At 45.6% G+C, this 21,488-nt stretch overlaps 1 protein-coding gene across 8 annotated transcripts in view; it reads right to left on the bottom strand.

Moving 5' to 3' along the window:
* The window catches only part of LOC137424708 (arf-GAP with Rho-GAP domain, ANK repeat and PH domain-containing protein 1), a 189,490-nt gene that overhangs the window by 145,980 nt on the left and 22,022 nt on the right, over positions 1-21,488 (bottom strand). For all 8 annotated transcript variants that reach the window (XM_078775817.1, XM_078775816.1, XM_078775821.1 and 5 more), the window contains one exon: positions 18,594-18,771. In XM_078775817.1, coding sequence (XP_078631943.1) covers positions 18,594-18,771 — 178 coding nt within the window. The remainder of the gene's footprint in view (positions 1-18,593; positions 18,772-21,488) is intronic.

Genomic DNA, 21,488 nt, shown 5'->3' with positions numbered 1-21,488 from the left:
CGGAGCCCGAGGGTCGTGCGACCAGCCAGGGCCGAGGTGAGCGCCCCGATGGGCGTGTCCAAAGCGCCGGGGGCGTGATCGCTGGGGGCGCTATAAAATGGCGCAACCGGAAGTGGAGCAAAGAAGAAGAAAGGGAGATGCACTCTGGGTTGGTCGGAGAAAGAGAGAGAGAGGAGGAGTTGGTTGCACCGAGAGAGAAAGAGAGAGGGAAGAGTTGGTCTGAGTCGGGTGCCAAAAAGGAGGGTCAGTGGTCACAGTTGGTTGCGGTGGTGAGAAGTCGGTGGTGAGAAGCGAGTAAGACAAGGCCTGGCAAGGCAACTGCAGGCCGCCGCAGCAGCGACACCCGGCAACCGCAAAAGGGGGCAGGGACGGCGGCTGCTGAACGCGCCGGTTGTGCGGCGGGACCCCCCCCCCCCTTGGACCTCTCCCTCTCCCTCCAGCCATCCACATCCTGCGATTCCTGCAATTCCTGCAATTCCCCGTGTGAGTCGTCTTTGTTTGTTCTGTCCTGGGTAATAAGTTAAGTCTGTAGATAAGCTAAATTTGCACTGTGTCACCTGCGTCTTGTACTTGTAAATAAACTGAATTGCTTTTTTGTTGCTTGTGTGTAAATAGTAGAAATAAATTCAGTAGTAATATTTCAAACCTTTTTTTTGTCTCCGTTTTCCTCTTGCATTGCGTCGCTTTTGTCTTTTCCCTCATTGAGCAGCTAGGGTGCGATACAACCAACGTTCGGGTGGAATTGGGTGAGTTTTGTTAGGTCGCGGTTTTAAACCACCGCTCGGTCTATAACATCCTAACCGCGATCTACAAACAATATATATACATACACAGTGCGTATCAAAAAAAAGGTAATCCGAATTCAAGTGGTTAATATGCAAAGGTTATTTAGTTTGACAATTTACATGTGGTTTACCAATTATGAGGAGATCCTCAGCTCTCCATTGATGCCTTTCATGCATCATTGCTGTCACACATGTTCATTGAAAATGACAAGTTCAAATCGCATTTTTACAAGTTTGGCTAATCGGTTTTGGCATATCTCCAGAGATATGCATATCTCAATCTCCAGAGAAACGAAGACAGTTTGAAATGGACGCATTACTTGGCGACTGCCAAGTTGATTATGTAAAATAGTTAAGCTGCTCTGGTAATCGTCAGTTGCGTCATCCTTTGTTTAAGATGGGTGTTTAAGATGGGCCTACAGTGTATGGGTTTAGAGACAGTCTGTCATTGAAAAGAGGGTTCAACTTACGACTGAACAGCGGACCTTCGTGGTTACAACCTTTCACCAAACTGGAGGTTTGCAGCGAACTCGTGATGCGTTCAGGGAACGTTTCCCAGAACGGGAGCCTCCAGCAGACAAAACCATCTGGGCGAATGTTAGAAAATACCAAGAGCATGGCACTAGCCTCAATCGCAATAAGGGGAATTCTGGTAGGAGGCGCACTGGGCGATCGGAAATGAACATTGCAGCAGTAAGGCAGCAGGTTTTGGAGCATCCTATGGATACCAGCGCAAGACGAAATGGGACGGGATTGCCTTTGGCAACATTCAACCGAATCACAAGACTGGACCTCCACCAACATCCATATCGGATTCACATCCGGCATCAACTTACGCCAGGGGAGTTTGCCAGGAGGCTAGTGCTTGCCGGATGGTTGATAGCATGTTGCTAAGCAGATGTCAATTTCCTGCGGTATCTCGTTATCGGCGACGAAGCTGCTTTCACCATGGACGGCAAGGTCAATACCCATAATGTTCTTGAATATGCACGACAGGACTACCCACGGAATTTAATTTTGACACCAACATGAATCGACAAAAGTGGACTGTTTGGTTGGGACTTTGTGGAAGTGGTCAGGTGATCAGACCATTTTTCTTTCAAAGGAATGTCAATGGTAACAGGTATCTGCAGATGATCCATGATGAGGTTTTACCGCAGCTTGAGGAGAACTTTGAGCGACAGGTTCGTGGTGTCTTCAGATATCTCTGGTGGGCCCAAGACGGCACCCCAGCACATCGTCTTATCGCTGTCCGAGATCGACTGAGGGAACTCTTTGGAGACCGAGTCATCGCCCTCAACCATGCAGTGGAATGGCCGCCAAGATCACCTGACCTCACACCATGTAATTATTTCCTTTGGGGACATTTAAAGAACAAGGTGTTCGTAACTCCTCCCCATGATCTTGACGAATCGCAGGGCCATATTCAACATGAAGTGGATGCTTTGCACAATGACCCAGCTATGGTGAGACGAGCAGTTCAGGGCATGCTCCGCCACTGTGAGCTTTGTGTTGAAAGGGGAGGTGGACATGTTGAAGGTGTGAGTGCATAAAGGCCAATCATTCCTGAGAAAAGTTCACATCTGACGTTCATTTTGCACCAATTATCCTGACTTGCATCGATTAGACAACTTGTAAAAATGCGATTGGAACTTGTCATTTTCAATAAACATGTACTCGGTCATGTGTGACAGTAATGATGCATGGAAGGTATCAATGGAAAGCTGAGGATCACCTCTTAATTAGTAAACCGCATGTAAATTGTCAAAATAAATAACCTTTGCATATTAACCCCTTGAATTCGGATTACCTTTTTTTTGATACGCACTGTATATACATACGATTTGGCCAACGTTTAAGGAATCGGGTCTAGTCTTGGTAAACGGCTCACGCCGCAGTTCGCTTCGCTCGGCGCAACATCCATTACGCTGCGGCCGTGAGCGGGGGGTGTTCCTTCGCGTACCGGGAAGCGCTGGTATTTAGGTCATAGGACTTGTGGGCCAAAAACCCTACCCAGCGCCGACCGGGCGTGGCGTCATACCCCCGGGACCACGTCGGTCAGTAACAGACGAGGGGACCAATCCCCCCTCGAAGGGGAACCATAGGCCGACGTTGGGTTCCGTAACAATTGGTGTCGGGAGCGAGATACGGACCTGAAGCGCTTAGCGCGCTCAAATTACGAGCGGCCGAAATATATAAATATGTATGTATGTATATATATACATATATATATATATATATATATATATATATATATATATATATATATGTATATATATATATGTATATATATATATGTATATATATATATATATATATATATATATAATATTATATATATATATATATATATATATATAATATTATATATATATATATATATATATATACAGACTTGGCATTTAATATGGAATATTTTTTTTGTGGGGGTGAACTTACTTTTCAAGATGACTTAGAACCAAAAGTTCATTGGAATTATGTTGAAATTATTCTAGATTTTGTTAATGTGACCTTTAAAAGAAACAAAAACCACATTTGACATTTCGAAGCAAATAAATTGATCCTTGAAAGTGATGTAAACTGATATCGAACTCAATTCATGGACAGTACTGTGTTAAACTTCTGTGCGTTTTCCAGAAGTATCTCTTTATTTTGCACATTAGCCAAAAATTTTTTTAAACAAAAACAAAAGTTAAATTACGACTGGGATTACGGACAGTAAAATTACAGTTCAGTACTTCGTGTAACCCCCACGAGCATTCAGGAGAGCACGTACACGTTGAGGCATGCTGTTCACGAGATTTGCCAAGGTTTGGACAGGAATCGCTTGCCATGCAGTGACAATAGCCTGCTGCAATTCATGCACAGAGGTCGGCTGCTGGTCCAAGTGGTCGATTTGACGCGATAATTCTGCCCACAAGTTCTCTATCGGATTCATATCCGGGGACATGGCAGGCCACTCCATATGCTCTACACCACGGTCAGCAAGAAAGTGTTGGATCATGCGAGCACAATGAGGCCGTGCAAGGGCGTGCATTGTCATCTTGGAAGCCAAAGTTTCCTCGAAAGGCTGCACGAGCAAATGGAAGCAAGGTTTCTTCTAGAATGGGCCTGTACTTGAACTGGTTCAGGTTTCCATTCAGAACAACCAAGTCAGTTTTGCCCCCTGCATGAAAAGCAGCCCAAACGGTCACCCCACCACCTCCAGCTTGGACTCTTGGCACTATACAATCTTTGTTGTAGGCTTCATGCACTTGTCTGCGCACTCGGACGCGGCCATCATGACGATAGACCAGAAATCTAGACTCGTCACTGAAGATCACGTGATTCCAGTGTCCTGGCTGCCATTGACGGTGCTCTCTGGCCAACTGCAATCGGCGCTGGCGGTGTTGTCTGGTCAGGCGTGGCTTTCTCAGGGGATGCCTGGCACAATAGCCTGCTTGAACCAGTCGTTGGTTGACTAGCCTTCTGGATACAGGCACATTTGTCAGTTGCTGCCACTCAGCCCTAAGCCGATTAGCTGACTTGGTACGGCCATTGCGGACTAACCAGTGCAGCTGGCGATCGTCCCTCCTTGTGGTTCTGCGGGGACTTCCTGGCCTCGGTATTGGAGTAGGGACACCCCTCTGAGCATTTCGTTTCAGGATCTTTGACACCTGACCTTGAGTGATGCCATACTGCCGAGCAATAGCACGCTGTTTCATGCCGTAATTTCGTAAAGCCACCACTCCATGACAAACAGCATTGTCGAGTTGACGGACTATCTCCAGAGGAAGCGGCAATAACTTTTGGAGACGTGCAGCAGTTGTTTTCCACGAATACAGAACGCAACAACCCTTGTATACCCGACTGTGAAGCCAATCATCAAATGCACCTGTCCGTACATTTTGCCATGCCACCTGTGATATAATCCTGTTGTTGACTTCTTGCTGGGACAGACAATCAGTGACATGGTTCTTTTAACAAATAAATCACCAAAGTGTAAAAGAAACTCACCAGATTGATATACAGAGTTAAGAAAGTAAACCAAGTCAAGAAAAAAAAAATATTCCATATTAAATGCCAAGTCTGTATATAATATTATATATATATATATATATATGTCAAGTAGTAGATTTGTTATTGCCTAAAGTTCAGTTATAGACGTTGGTTGCTAATGTGTTATGATTTAAATGTTGTTTAAAAATGCTATTTTCATAAAGTTAATAAAGGGTTTTTTCTTCGTTTTAGTTTTGGATGAGGAAAGGCTCGCTGAGGTCATGCTGGACAAATTGTATACGTGTGCTTTTTCGAGGCTGGTCGTAAAACCACGCTCACATGCGCGTGATTTTGTGTAAACGCTAGTAGAATGATTAGATTGCAGACATAAACCTATTGTTTTTACCATATATATTTTGTATTAATCACAGCAACGCATGACTCTGTATAAACATGCTTTGAATTACTCATGTAAACAAACCCATAAAATATATGGGTTTGTTTGGCCAAGCATACACTCTTCTCTTTGTGAGTTACATTTCTGTTTTCTCGGAGCCCAGAGAAACATTTGGTCCGAATGATAAGGAAGGGCTGACTCCCCCGAACAGCGGATAACGGTGGGAGGGACTCTCGCCAGTCGCTTTGTTCTCTCGGAGATTTTCTGATAATCGTATTCATATATAAGTGAATGAGAATCAATGCGTTTCCAGGAAGGCTTGACGTGGCATGAGACTGGCTCTTGCTGTAGATGTCTTGGCTTCTTCCGGATCTGTATAAGTTGGTTTTTAATAAAGCTGCGTCATTTCAGGCTATTGTGGACTTCTTTTGCAAACGAAGAGCTGCTTCTTCACAAAATGGTACCAGGAGTGGGGTGTCAACAGACGCGGAGGACGGGAAGCGGAACCCGGGCGACAGAAGGAAGGCTGTCCGAGGCCGGGACGCTGGCACTCTAATTTGATTAAGGTGAGCAATTGTTTTATACCAGAGGGCTATCTTTCCAAATTTGTACCTTGCTTCTTCGAACGGGTTCAGTCCGCTTCCCTGTCATCCGCGCTGCCTGCACTCGAACAGAAATTGTAAGTAAAGGCTCATTTAGGCCTCAGAATGACGTGGTTTTGTTAAAGCCAGGATAAACAAGTAAGGATACCAGGAAGGACTTAACAGTAAGCTTAAAGTTACAGTTAGCACCAGGAGGGGAAAATGAGGTCGGACAGCCATATAGGCTGAAGCCAGGTGGCCAAGATTTTTCCAGGAAGGAACAGCCCAGAGACAAGATGGGGTATGCCATTGCATGCCAGGGAACGAAGGGCTGTGGCTAACTTAGATAGAAGGCCATAGGAACATAGAAGGCCATAGGAACATGGCCAGTAAAAGGATTTGCGCAGGATATCGGTGAAGATAACGTTCGGTACAAGGGAAGGGGGAAAGTGAGGTCGGACAGCCGTAAAGGTTGAGCCAGGCCGAGAACTTTCCAGGAAGGATCAGCCCAGAGCAATAAGATGGGAAGCAAGCTAAGGAAAGAAGGGGAACCCCTTAAGGGAACCCCGGCATCTTTCATGTTTAAGAGGCATCATTTTGCCGCGGTAAGACCATTAAAGGACTGGGCTGTGTTAACTAAAGATTTAAATAATCCCTGGCCAGAGGACAAGTAAGTAAGCAGTTAAACAAGTAAATCAGCGAGTGATGCCGCTGGACCAGATGCCAGACCAAGACCCCCCACCCCCCCAAGCCCTGAGCCCTGTCCCCGGGCTACAGGCGCCACCTCTCCCACCCCCGCCCCTGTTCCCCCAGGGGTTAGACCCCCAGAAAACTAGACCAGCCGCCCCTCAGGTTCACCTTAGCCCGGGCAATCCTTTTAGAGGACAAGAAATTAATGGGGCGGACAGCGGGTTCGCGGCCCCAGAAGGGCTAGGAGTATTGTATTGTACCCCTCAGTGGAAGGGCTCACGGAATCGGAGAACTCACAGCCTACAATCGAGATGTGTCCCTTTAAAAAACCATTTGAAAGAACCAGATTTGGCGGCTATGCAGGAGCGGGTGAGAACCTTGCTGGCTGAACAGCCCGGTCACGTACCGGAACTTATGCGTCTGTGGATACAAAATACAGGCGCAGATTGGCGGGACGTCTGCCACATGGGAGAGGCTGTATTGCCAGCGCGGGTGTGGGACCAGGCCAAAGTACACGCACGCTGGCCGAATGTAGCACCAACCCCGGCCCAGACCCTCGACGATTGGGGGGCCCTGGTCGACCTGTTGTTGGCCGGGGTACACATCGCACTAAGGCTAACCGACCAATTAGATGAAGCGGCCGAGCAGTGGGACATGGGCGACGATAAGAAGGCCGATGTAAAGGACGACATGTTGCAAATGATTGCCCAGGAATCCATAAGGGCCCCCTCCCCAAAATTTGGAACCCACAAGGGCCCCCTCCCCAAAACTGGAACATACAAGGGCCCCCTCCACAGCCGCAGAATTGGGCCGTGCAAAAGGACCCCCCACCCCCCCCCAAGACCTGAGCTCAGTCCCGGGGCTCTAGGCAACACCCCAACACCCCCCGCCCTGCCTTCCCTTTTTTCACCTCAACCCACCCCCGTCCAACCCGTCCCAAAAAATCCTTTTCCTTGAATGAGAGACGTAACATGAATGAGCAAAGACTGTTTGGGAGTGGCTGGAGAAAGGCATGATTTGAGTCGATCTGAGTTTCGCGCGAAGAATGGGAGACTCACTCGTATATGAATGAGGAATGAATGTATATTGGGATGTTAATTGACGTGTGTATCTGGCCAATGCATTTGTCTGTCATCTGTTTGGGAGTTGTTTGGGAAGCGAATTGATATAAATCGGGTCAGGAAAGCACCCGGAGTGCCCTTGTCGATCTACTGTTGATATGAAGCGGTTTCTTGGAGATGGTTGCAGGATGGGCTGCTTTGTCTTTCGAGCGGCAGTCGGACGGAGATTTTGAATTTGTTGAACTAAATTCAGAATTCGAATCAATATGTGTGTTTTACTTGAATTGAAGAGTTCATTCAATGGCAGATATTGTGGATTGTATGTGTGGGATGTATCGCTGAGGCAGCTCACCTTTGGAATTGGTGTCATATAGTGCATTTTGGGTCAGAGAGGTCAAGCGTCGGAGATCCTGTTTTTTTTTTGCGATGTTTACGAGCTAGGGATGAGTTCTGACAGCTCAATGTTCTGACAGCTCACTACATGCCAAGTCGTAGATTCTTTATTGACAAATTCAATGTTATGACAGCCGACTGCATGTCCCAACGTGAGGTAAACCCCGCCGTGAACGCGAATAGAGCGGCGTGCAGGGAGTGTTGAGATTCGTGCGGAGGCACGAGGGTGCGCGCCAAGACGGGGGGGGGGGCGGCGTGGCGTCGTCGCGTTGAGATGGTTGTGCCAGGTCGATCGGCGATCTCTGAATTTAAATCGGATTTTTGTCATGCGTGTTGTGAAATTAAACGTCTATCCGAGAATCCTGGCAATGTTCGTTTAATTAAAATGTGGTACAAACCTGCGTTTCCGCCGTGCGGCTCCGTGGAAGTTAGAGTAGAGTTATTGTGTGTTCAGGCAAGAGCCGAGCGAGCCGCGAGTCACGGGTGTGCTGTATGAGATTTGCTCAGAGTGCCGGCGATAACTCGCCCACTCTCAGAGGAGGATGTGTGCCCAAATGCATTGTGGGTCATTTCGACTTTGCTGGATGTCGGACGTTCATGTCAGACGAGCCATGTCGGAATAGTGGCCGGCTGCGACATATATGCCAGGCAATGTCACAGGACGAATACGTTATTTAAGATGGATTTATATGGATGGATGGACTTATAAGATGGATTTTTATTTAAGATGGATTTATAAGATGGATAGATGGATGGATTTATTTAAGATGGCTAAAATAAACGATTTCAAGACAGAGTAATTAATTTCCGGAGCCAAGTTCCAACAGGAAGTCTTGTTCATACAGTAAGGTACAGTGCGGAGTGGCGGCTGGAAGATGCATCGATGCATTTGTGTTGATCGATGCGGACACAGATTTAGTATGCTGGTAAGGTTAAGTTATTAAAATTGGAAATTCAATAATTTGAGCAGAAATGTCACGTTTCAACAGAACGCTGATCCGAGGAAGGAGGACGGTTGAGGTTTCAACTGTCGGTATGTGGTGTGGCTTGTGCCAAGGTGTGGGCGCGAGGAGGTGTGTTGATGAAGCGTTGTGCGAACGAGGAGGGATGTGCGAAAGGTGCACTAGGTAGCAAAGGTGATGCATTGTGAAGCACGCCTCGTACGGAAGTTCCTGGACGGATTGTGACGGTTGTTGGATTCGTAGGAGCTAGCATTTTGCGATGTAGAGCCTCAATAAGGGTCATTTGTCTGTCTGGATGTGGTTCTTGCAGGGAATGACGCCGGACTTGTATTATTTGCGGAAAAATAAAGCGCTGGTTACCCCAATTCGAAGTTTGACCTTTTAAAGTTTAGTTGACCTTTGTTCGAGATATGCAAGGGAAAGGTCAGAGGTAATTCACTAACCTTGGAAGAACGACAGGCAGTCAGTCTACGAGGTGTTGCTTTAACGACAGGATATAGAACCTAAATCTGGAAGGAAAGGACATTATATTGTTGGTTAAACTGAAGTCATGTACATAATTAGTGGACAGAGAATATCGAGTTTTTTGTTGTTGTGGAAGCGTCAGGTACAGTACGCTTGGAATTTAATTTAACCGGGCCGAGTACAGTGACGTGTTCGATCGAGCTGTGGGGATTTGAGATGGATTTGAGTCACGTTAAATGGAGGACATTTGGGAGGATGAAGAGATGCAAGTAACGTGGATTAAATTGTGGTATCACGAGTTGGGTGCCAGAGATATTGTGGTTATTATAACTCGCTGATTAGGGGGGCGCACCGAGTACAGATCGGGTTGCATGATGGAGCACGCATGCATGGATTTTGGCTTTGCGAGGCTCCGGATAGAAATTGGCATTTCGATGCTGTGGATTATATTGTGCCTGCCCGGAAAGGTGATGTCCTGTGCTGGGGCTGGCGACATGCCTCTGTTATTTGTCTGTCTGTCGGTCTGATTGTAAGTCTTTGGTACTGGGAGGGCTAATTGAGTGCTCAGGCGTCATTGTTCCATGGAGGCAGGTACTGTGAGTCACAAAAGGTAAATGTAACACAGAGAGATGGACAGGACAACAATGGAGTTTATATGGACGGGTTTGGGGCAGTTTCAATCTGACGATTACAGAGTGCTTTGTTCCGTTCACGAAACATGTAAAATTCATGGAGTTGAAGTGGTTTGCAAAAAGGTAGCAGAGTCAGTACTGGGATGCAACCTCGTCCAGGGGTTTTGGTCCAGCCTGCAAGGAGTCCAGGGGCTTGTTTCAGGGCTGGGTCGCCAAAAATGGGATGCTGTGCCCATCTGGATGTAAAATTATCCATCAAGGACGGGGAATGATGTGCAGTGTGATTGATTGGAGGTAATAAGGATTTGTGTTGATTTCCTGATTTGAGTTCATCTGGAAACAAAGACAGATGGGATTAATGTGTATATCAGGAACATTTTGGAAAGAAATATGGATATATGACATTACTAAAATATAACCAAGCAATTGAGAGTTCTTGGGTTAATGGGATATAAATAAATGCATCTACAAGTTGATGGTTTATAAAAATTTAGTTCTGGATGATACTTAAACGATGAACAATGTTGGCAATATACAAAGAATGTGACTTGTTTTTTGGGGGGAAAACATGTGGTTTAAAATTGGTTGGCTAAGTTTTAAAGATGGAGATGTTTCGCAGAACTCTTATGATTATTTATATGAGTGGTGGACTATTCCATGGCGAAGCATTTTCCAGTTTATTGAAAGTTGGATTTTGTAAAATAATGGTTTAATATAACCACAGTAGAAAATAATATACAGATTTGGGACATTTTGTAAACTTTCGAATAATGAGAAGATTCATAAAATTCATTTTATTTATTTCATGGAAAATATTTGGGTTGCAAGTGGAGAAGCATGGTATGGTATAAAAATAAAGAGGGAGTATCCAGGAAAAAGATGTTCAAGTGAACTTTGTGCTGTGAAAAGAATGTCGAGTTAATGGAAGTGTTTTGTTCGATTAATTTTGTTCAATTTGTGTTCAAATGACCATCGATGTTGGGGGCAAAGTTATGGGTGAATTTGGTGAGTGGTTGTGGGCAAACGAAGATTAATTTAGATTTATCATAGTTAAGTTCGAGGAAGTTGATTTGAAGCCAGAATTTCATTTGGATGCCAGAAAGGAGAAAGGAGATGCTGAAAGCCAGAAAGGAGATGCTGTTGTCTACTCTGAATGACAGGTGGCGGTATCCAGGGCGCTGAGGAGTTTGTTCACGTTGTAAAGTTTGTTTATTTAGTTTGTTTATTGTAGAGAAGAGTGCTTTTGGGATTCCGGAGCCAGAGTGGATAATTTGAGGGTAGTAGGTGGAGTAGAGGACATCTTTGCAGTGCTGTAGGTGGTCCTTGTAGGCTTGGGAGTGAACTGATTTGGGTTTAATAGGCACAAGCTGGTCTAAACAGGGTGAGGAGGATGGCGTGATTGATGATGTCAAAGGAGGCGTTGAGGTGAGGAGGATGAAAATGTTGAGGTTGCCGGCATCAGAGGAGAGAAAAGGTCGCTGGTGATTTTGAGGAGAGCAGTTTCAGTACTGTGGCTGGAGCAGAATCCGGATTGGGATGTTTCATACAGGTTATTGGCAGAGTGGTGATGTTTGAGTTGAGTGGCCACAGCACGTTCCAAAACTTTTGACAGAAAGGGTAGATTGGAGATGAGTCTGAAGTTATTTAGGGTGTCAGGGTTTAGTCCAGGGTTTTTTCCAGAATGGGGGTGAAGTTTCACGAGTTTTTGGGGAAATCGGTATGTGAAGCTGGATTAAGTTGGAACTGCTTGATGAGCCATGGAGATGGATTGGGTTTTGTTGTTGGTTGTCTGGGAGTTCGGTTGTTGCATTGCCAAAGGTTTCTGTGTGGTGGACACACTCGTTGGCTGTTGTCTTGTGTGACGTGGATGGAGATGTATGTGGCTGCGTGTGGCTGCCTGGAGTCGGGAAGACGGCTACAGTGGTTGATATTGGTTGTGGATCGTCCGGGGTGCTTCGATTTGCATAGGGGGTGAAGATTGGGATATTACATTATTTTAAGTAAGTATTGGTATGAGTAATTACATAAGTAATTATGAGTTATTATGAGTATTAGTTATGAGTAAGTGATTATTTTAGTAAAGTTACATGTTTCGCTGTGTTGTGGATCTGCGGACAAGCTAGTTTGATGGGTACCCTGGGGTCTTCGGCGTGTCTATGTGTTTGGCTGTCTGTCACACCGGACTCTTGAATGGGTTTTCATGAGACGAATTTCAGACATAACAGTGAGAATCTATTTTGAGCGAATCACAGTGGGTGAGGAAAACATTGTGTGTGACCAGACACCAGAACTGACCAGAATTGAAATTGGAAGTAGACCAGGTTATTTCTATTATTTGTTTATTCGTGAAAATAAATAAATAATAGGGGGAGGTTAATGGAGGTTAATGGTGGTTTGTGTGTGTTAATGGAGGTTAATGGTGGTTTGTTTGTGTTAATGGAGGTTAATGGTGGTTTGTTTGTGTTAATTCTAGTTGAAACTCTCGCTGAAGTAATTTTCGTTTATTTTTATTTTTTGATTCGATTTGAGAGTTGAGATGATTGATTTTTTATTAATTTTATAATTTTATTTTTATTGATGTTGGAAACAGGTAATGGGATGCTGAGAGAAAGATTGAATTTAATTTGAATTGGACTGGATTAAATGGGATTGAATTTAAAAATTGAATATTGGATAAAATTGGATCCACTTGAAAAAAGTGGATTAGGAAATTGGAGAAAAGGTGTTCTATGAAACTATGAATTGAATGAATTGAATCTATGAATTGGAGACCTGTAGACCAGGCGCTCCCAGGAGACTTGTGGACCAGGTGTTCGTGGAGCACTTCACCTGCAAGAACGCCTTGGAACCAAGGTGGAAGGGACCAGTCCAGGTGTTGCTGACTACACCAACGGCAGTCTTTTGCGAGGGCAAGACCTCGTGGATCCACGCCACGCACTGTAAGTTGGCCATACAAGCACCAGACACTACACCACAGCAACCACAGTAAGGATGGGCCTAATCATAGGTACAATACTATTGATAGCGACAGCAGCTAGGGGAAACTCCGATTCCAATAGATGCGAAAACGAAACCCGACACCTCACCGTAACATGGGGACAAAGAGTATCACTACCATGTTTCGAACAGAAAGCCCTGCACACAAATTGGGTGAACATAAATTGGCTAGCACTGTCGGCAGGGCCTGGACGCGTTGGCATGGTACTACAAAAGCAACGAGAGTTCCGGGAAGACGGGCAAGCTAGCATTAAGACCTTGGCCCAACCAGGATACCAATGGGGAACCCCTGATTTTAAGCTACAAACACGCACACGCCTAGGGAAAGACATGACCATGCAGGTCCGGTGCAGCGTCTGGACCCCTGGCGCGGCCGGTGGCGAAAAGAACTACATACCATGCATCGAATACATACTCACGCCACAACCCCAGAATAAGGCCCCAAAGAAGGGTGAAAACACATATTGGAAAGTGGCCAGGGAGGTGGCAACAATTCAAAATAGGACACACTGCTGGTCGTGCATGCGCTTTCCCCAAGCAGGCACCACAGGAATACACATGATAGTGCTACCTCTGTCCCTCAATGACCTCTGCTCACAACCTATCGATTCCCCATGTTTAGTCACCACGCTGGAAAGAGAAGGGGTTGACAACGGCAAGAGTTGCAATTGACAATTTAATTATCGCCCGTCAATGATTGCCCATGTGGCCGAGAGGCCTGCCCCCGTCTGGGTCAAACCACAGAAAGGGACGGTCTGCCTCCAGGGTTCCGGCCACTTGCGTATGGGAGAATCAGAATGCGCCTACACTCTCCCCGGGAAGCTGGGACAAGGGAGCTCGGGGATTACATTACGAATAGTACTGCAAGATAAACGCAACCACAACATAACGGCTATAACATTCTCTAGGGGGGGTAGTAGGATTAATGGGGTGGTAAAGGGACTCCAGTGCCTATCCACCCACCTGGTCCCACCCCATGGGACAATGTTTATATGCGGCGACAAGGCTTACCCCTATTTACCAAATAATTGGGGGGGCACATGTTATCTGGGTTCAGTCCTTCCTGACGTTGAGATACTGGATGAGCTAGACCCAAAGTCCTTGGACAGGCGTTATAAGAGGTCAGTCATGAACGAAGATGGAACCACTAAACTACACGGGAGTCTATGGGAAAAGGTGTTTGGTTTCTTCTTCCCAGGAGCGGGCACAGTCATGGATAGTTTCCGGATAGACAAATTGGCTTTGGCCCTAGAAAAGGTGGCAAACGACACCGCTACGGCTCATGACATACTATTGGATACGGTGATTCACATGCGTACAATGGTGATGCAGAAGTGAGACTAAGGGAAACTAGCCACGCCCTGACGATCGATCGGATCGCGCGCGAAAATTCTTATACATTTAGCTGGCTCACTGACTGGTTCCGGGGATGGACGGGCACCATAGTGAAGTGGTTATTGACCGCACTGGCTGTGATAATCGGGGTAGTAATTTGGGGGGCACTAATGAAATCTCTAGTCCTCCTCTGTATGAGAAAGTATTTTACAGGATGGAAAGTGAAGAAGCCGCCGACAACGACTATGGCTCTGACCACAGAGGCCGTCGACCTGAACGGGTCCTTCAACAAGGCAGTTGCGACCAGCGCTCCAGAAAATTGTATTGAATTTTGTGACAACTGTGATACTTGTGCGGATCCCATGTGGGAACTGGCTGCTGCCTGTAACGGTGTATGTGATGACTGTGATACTTGTGCTATAAACCCCTTGCGTGTACTGGCTAACGCTGCTTATGTATTACAAGCGGACAGCTGCACGCCCCCTTCCGACCCAACTATGGATCTGATTGCGACACTGGGTCTGGCGGTCGAGGGACCCGACGCGGATGTCCTAGACCCGCAAGCCGACCAGGCGCCCATGGGAGACTTTGACATAAAGGAAGTTCCTCTCTTTGCTTCATATGTATTAAGTTCAAATGCTTCAAGTGAATCGGATTTTTACGCTCTGTACCCTGACCAGGAAATTGAGACACAAGATACTGACAATACTATGTATTCCCCAGAACAGCAGCACGTGAGGGACCTCATGGGCATGATCGTTGATTAACTTCGAAGATCTGCAAGGACTGAGTCTGCAAAGGGTGGGGGGAGCAAGTTCCGCAGGGGAGGTGACGGGCCCTCTGGCGGAGCAGAACCTCATCTGGACCAGACACCTTCGTTGTGGATCCGAAACGTTAATGGACTTTCATGTTCTGAGCCCTCAGGCTCCGAGCACGCACCACACGACACGTTCGCCAAATGCACGGGCGAGGCGCTTTGGGCGCACGATATGCCCTTGGGAGATACCCGCATTACACAATTATTTTTTCAATACCCGCATTACACAATTATTTTTCAATAAAGCCCGATGTGGCACGTTGTCTCTTAAGATACTTTGTCTCGACGAGACAAGAGGAAGGAATGTCAAGTAGTAGATTTGTTATTGCCTAAAGTTCAGTTATAGACGTTGGTTGCTAATGTGTTATGATTTAAATGTTGTTTTAAAATGCTATTTTCATAAAGTTAATAAAGGGTTTTTTCTTCGTTTTAGTTTTGGATGAGGAAAGGCTCGCTGAGGTCATGCTGGACAAATTGTATACGTGTGCTTTTTCGAGGCTGGTCGTAAAACCACGCTCACATGCGCGTGATTTTGTGTAAACGCTAGTAGAATGATTAGATTGCAGACATAAACCTATTGTTTTTACCATATATATTTTGTATTAATCACAGCAACGCATGACTCTGTATAAACATGCTTTGAATTACTCATGTAAACAAACCCATAAAATATATGGGTTTGTTTGGCCAAGCATACACTCTTCTCTTTGTGAGTTACATTTCTGTTTTCTCGGAGCCCAGAGAAACATTTGGTCCGAATGATAAGGAAGGGCTGACTCCCCCGAACAGCGGATAACGGTGGGAGGGACTCTCGCCAGTCGCTTTGTTCTCTCGGAGATTTTCTGATAATCGTATTCATATATAAGTGAATGAGAATCAATGCGTTTCCAGGAAGGCTTGACGTGGCATGAGACTGGCTCTTGCTGTAGATGTCTTGGCTTCTTCCGGATCTGTATAAGTTGGTTTTTAATAAAGCTGCGTCATTTCAGGCTATTGTGGACTTCTTTTGCAAACGAAGAGCTGCTTCTTCACATATATATATATATATATATATATATATATATATATATATATATCCTGCCTCCAGCAGAAATGTGATATTTTGATCCCAGGGACGTAGGTCTCCACGTCATCCGAGGATGACTTGAAAGAGTGAAGGTGAACAGAGCACTTGACAACTTTGGTTGTTTTTCTTTAACAGTCTATGCCATATATATATATATATATATATATATATATATATATATATATATATATATATATATATATATATATATATATATATATTGTTGTGGATATGAGAATTGCGTTTTTTTATTGTGTAGTATATTGTAAAATATCACCCTCCTTCCTCCAGTTGTGTTTAAAGGTCAAAGTGCGTCCCGTAATTAGGTCATAAACAATCACGTTAGCCAATCATAGATTTCCTCCTTGTTGGTAGTTATTTCCTTATTCTGTGTATTAGGTTAAGGCTTTGTCTTCCATTAATAAATACTCCATTGCACCGAATTCAAATAGATAGATCCCTTTCATTTTCATTCACAAAGCCCCATTCCCAAAGCCTCTACTGCCAACTGCATTTGCCGCCATTACGGCGTGGTCAGCTCGGGGAAGAAGGGCGTGCCCGCCCATCGTCATCAAGGGTGGAGCCAGAGAGCCCGTGCCCACCAATCAGGGCCGAGGCGAGCTCACCGATGGGCGCGTCCTGGAGGCCGGCGGCTTGATCGCCCGAGGCGTTATATAAGCGCGCGCGGAAGCCTTTGAGAGAAGTTCCAAGAAAGAGTTGCGCCAGAGACGGCAGATGAGTTCTGAGTTCCAGGAGTTGCGCTAGAGACGGCAGATGAGGCTAGACGAGCCCTCGGAGAGAGAAGGAGACGTGTCCTGAGGTGAACCAGAGAAGCAGTTTTGGCTCCACCAGCAGTTTTGGCTCCACCAGCAGTTTTGGCTCCACCAGCAGTTTGGCTCCACCAGCAGTTTGGCTCCACCAGCAGTTTGGCTCCACCAGCAGTTTTGGCTCCACCAGCAGCTTTGGCTCCACAAGCAGCTTTGACTCCACCAGGCAGCTTCGACCCGTTACCCCGCGGGAACCAGATTGCGGTGGCATCGGTGGCCGTCGAGGTCCAGCCCGACGTCCCGTGCGGGATCTAGCCCGAGCCATCTGCCCCAGCTGAACCTTCCCATTCCTCCTTCCAGTCATTCCTGCCTCCATTCCCCAGTCGTGTAAGTGTGATCGTAGTCTGTCTTTTGTCTTGTCCTTGGGTTTCTAAGTAAGACTGTAATAGGTAAGCTAAGTTTCACTGTGTCCTTCTGGTCCGTCCCTCTTTCTGTCTTTATTTTATTATCCTTCCTTCTCCTTGGTTTCTTTGGTCTTGTAAATAGTAGTAATAAATTATAGTCGTATTTCAAACCCTTTTTGTCTTCTTCTTCTTCACATCCTTGTCATTTTGGTGATTTCCCAATTGAATACCGGTGGCACGATTTGGCCAACGTTTAAGGAATCGGGTCTAATCTTGGTAAACGGCTCACACCGCAGTTCGCTTCGCTCGGCGCAACATCCATTACGCTGCGGTCGTGAGCGGGGGGTGTTCCTTCGCGTACCAGGAAGCGCTGGTATTTAGGTCATAGGACTTGTGGGCCTAAAACCCTACCCAGCGCCGACCGGGCGTGGCGTCATACCCCCGGGACCACGTCGGTCAGTAACAGACAAGGGGACTAATCCCCCCTCAAAGGGGAACCATAGGCCGATGTTGGGTTCCGTAACAATATATATATATATATATATATATATATATATATATATATATATATATATATATATATATATATATATACACACACACACACACACACAACACATAACAAATGCAATATGATGATCCGCCTTTAGAGGCCATTTTTCCCCGCAGAGCAGGGGTTCGCCTTTTTGGGGGGGCACCGTGGTCCCCTTTTTGAAGCAATGTTTTATGGCCGGATGCCCTTCCTGCCGCCAACCCTGTTAGTCACCTCTTGCGACACACAGGGAATTACCAGTGAAATGCAATAATCAGCAGTTAATGCATACACTGTGATTAGTACCATAATCTCATGGAGCCTCATTGCTGCCGAAGAACATTTGAGCATCGTGTTAGCTTAGGCAATAATTTGGCCAGGGCACAGGCACACAATGGCCTGCTGTTTTTGAAACGGGGGGGGGGGGGGGGTCGGCATTAATGTCCAGAAATGAGGACTGTCAGCTTAATGTCCTTTCCAAAAAGGTAGGATGCTCAACCTTACAATGGACTGCCTGCCAGTGACCAGAAAGTTTATCGTCAGATGATGTTGTCGGGAATTATACCAAGACTGGAGTGCTCAAAAGCATGTCTGCTACCTCTCAACTCGGCTGTCAATTTCCTACATGTCCTGAACTTATTTGACGAAATATAACTTACCAGAATTAATAATTACTGAGTAAGCAAGATAATTGCCTATCGATGTAACATTTACTGTCGCGTTTACAGCACCTGTCAGTCCAAGCCTTTTCCCGAGGAATTGGAAGGGGACGACTCTGAATGTCAGAAACAGCTTGCCATTGTATTGGTGATGTGGGTGCTTTGTCCCAAGCTTCGTAGATCTCGTTGCAAACCATGATCCCAGGGACGTAGGTCTCCACGTCATCCGAGGATGAGGTTGAAAGTTGAACTGTTGGCAGAAACCAGTACATTTTAGTGTTAATTAAATCCACTTTTATTTGTTTTTGCATACAAGATCGAGGCTCGTGTAAGAGCTAACATTAATCACAAAAACAAAAACTGACACATAAAACATATAATAAAGGGAGCGGGAGACAAGATGGGGAGAGAGAGGGAAGCACACAAGTACAACATTTGAGAGCAGGGACATCGGGAGAACTGTGGGAGGGAGAGGGCTTGGGGGGAGGAGGAATGGGAAGGGGGGGGAGGGTGGGTGGGAGAGGTGTAAAACACATGGACACAGTTAGGGTTTCCAGGAAAGAAGTCGGTATTTCAAAAAAGTGGATCTGGGGTGTATTAACGGGGGTAGAAAAGATCAAGGTTTTGGATGGGGGAAGATAAGAGATGGTGGTGAACAGCTGTTTTAAAGACCTGGAGGGAGGAGTGGGATTGAGGAGAGTGAGGGAGTTTGTTCCGGAGGTGGGAGAAAAGAGGAATGAAAGAGTGAAGGTGAACAGAGCACTTGACAACTTTGGTTGTTTTTCTTCAACAGTCTATGCCATAAATTTTACTTGGAACATCTCTGTATTTGAGCAACTCCAGAGAAACGACTGCTATAAAATGATTTCAGGTGATTCGTAAAAATATGACCTCTGACCTATCTCTCTCTCTCTCTCTCTCACTCTCTCTCTCTCACTCCCTCCCTCTCCCTCTCTCCCTCTCTCTCTCTGATCTACTGTCCTCTTTGCAGGGTATCAGTGTTTCGCCGAAACAGCTCCCTGAACAAGGGTTATGCCAGGTGGTTTGCCATTGCCTTTCCAGCAGTAGTTAGGACAGGAATTTGGAATTTGGCCATGATGCCGGCAACAGTTCTCCAACTCTTCATGAAGAACACCGTTGATCCTTTAAAGTCCACTAACTAATGCTGGCAGACGGAACGCCATTTAACGTCCATCCAAGGAATTAAATGGCACACGCACTGATGAATCACCCTGCTTGTGAAACACCATGATACAGTTTATAGTTGGGTTGGGAATCGAACACAGCCGAGACAACTTAAAGGTGAGCGTGCTGTGTGCATACCTCTAGGCCATCTTGCCAGCCCTCCCTAACCTCTGACCAGTATATGACTGCATATCTCACTATGTAATCATCAAGTTAAAACGTTCTTGTAGATGCAGATATACCACAAGGTATGTTATGCAACCACGACAGATTTCAGGCTGATTGGACCTCTGGCTGGGAAAAAGGAACGCGATGGGAATAGGGGCTCGGAATCAAGGAATTGGAACGTGGAGATCAAAAGCTGTGTAAAAGTTCATCTTGAATGTAGTCATCATAAGCAATCATTTTACTAAGAACTTGGCATTGGGTACCACTGGATAATTAGGCTTGAAATAAAATTTGAATAACTGTGGAGCCATCTATTGAAGTTAATAATTTATAAAAGGCACAGCCTTCCTGAGACTGATGAATCACATGTATCCCTCCATATATCGGTTTTAGCCCGATCACTCAATGGTGAAGAATCACTTTAAAATTTGTATCGGATACAGATCTACAGTAGATTCGGATCTTCATCAAAATCTAATCGATTTGTCCTTGCTACACACTGAACCTGCCCACCAGGTTTCGTCCGAATCCGTCCACAACCTTTTTGAGAAAACCTGTTCACAGACAAAAAGACAGACAGACAGGGGTGAAACATAACCTCCTCCCACCTTTGGTGGTGGAGATAACTAGAACAGAACTCGGTAGAGCGCATGCCTCCACCAGGGTGAACAGTTTACATTTTGTATCCCACTGATAGGCCGGATCTGGATTCGGATCTGAACCAAAATCTAAATCGCTTGTTGTCTTGTTGTGAATCAAAACCTAAATCACAAAAATCGCTTGTTGTTATCACCTAACCAACTCATCCACCAAGTTTTGTCATAACCGTCCACAACTTTTTGAGATGTCCTGGTCAGACAAAGAAACAAACCAACAAATTTATTACGAAAACATAACCTCCCTCCACCATCAATGGCGGAGGTAATTATTGACGTTTTGGTGGCCGGTTTCCTGTCCTAAATCATTAAACAATGGCAAGTTTCAAACCCCAAAAAAATAAAAATAAAAGTTTCTTAAAGTTCCATCAAAATCTATATGTATGAGATTCCATATGTATAGATGCAGGATGAAGTTATCAAAGAGAAGATTATTGGTGGATTGACTTAGGGATGATTACAAGAGATATGCTTCCTAGCGGATTACAACAACGAGGACTCGTTTCGTTACCTCATAAGTGATAGACCAACGGCGACCCTTTTAATGACCAATTCACCCCTTTAATGACCAATTCACCCCTTTAATGACCGATGACCCTTTTAATGACTGGTTGCCCCTTTTAATGACCGGTGACCCTTTTAATGACCAATTCACCCTTTTAATGACCAATTCACCCCTTTAATGACCAGCAACCCCTTTAATGACCAATTCACCCCTTTAATGACCGGCAACCCCTTTAATGACCAATTTACCCTTTTAATGACTGGCAACCCCTTTAATGACCAACCAACCCTTTAATGACCGGCAACCCCTTTAATGACCAATTTACCCTTTTAATGACTGGCAACCCCTTTAATGACCAACCCTGGTGTTGGGCTAGCGGCTAGGGTGCCGGCTTAGGATCCAAGGATCCTGGGTTCGAATCCCGGTCGATTGCTGAATTAACGCCAGGGGGGT

The sequence above is a fragment of the Myxine glutinosa genome, chromosome 4, assembly GCF_964187855.1.
Source record: "Myxine glutinosa chromosome 4, kmMyxGlut1.1, whole genome shotgun sequence".
Lineage (NCBI taxonomy): Eukaryota > Metazoa > Chordata > Myxini > Myxiniformes > Myxinidae > Myxine > Myxine glutinosa.
The sequence above is the reverse complement of the archived record's forward strand: the minus strand, read 5'-3'. Positions and strand labels throughout refer to the sequence as shown.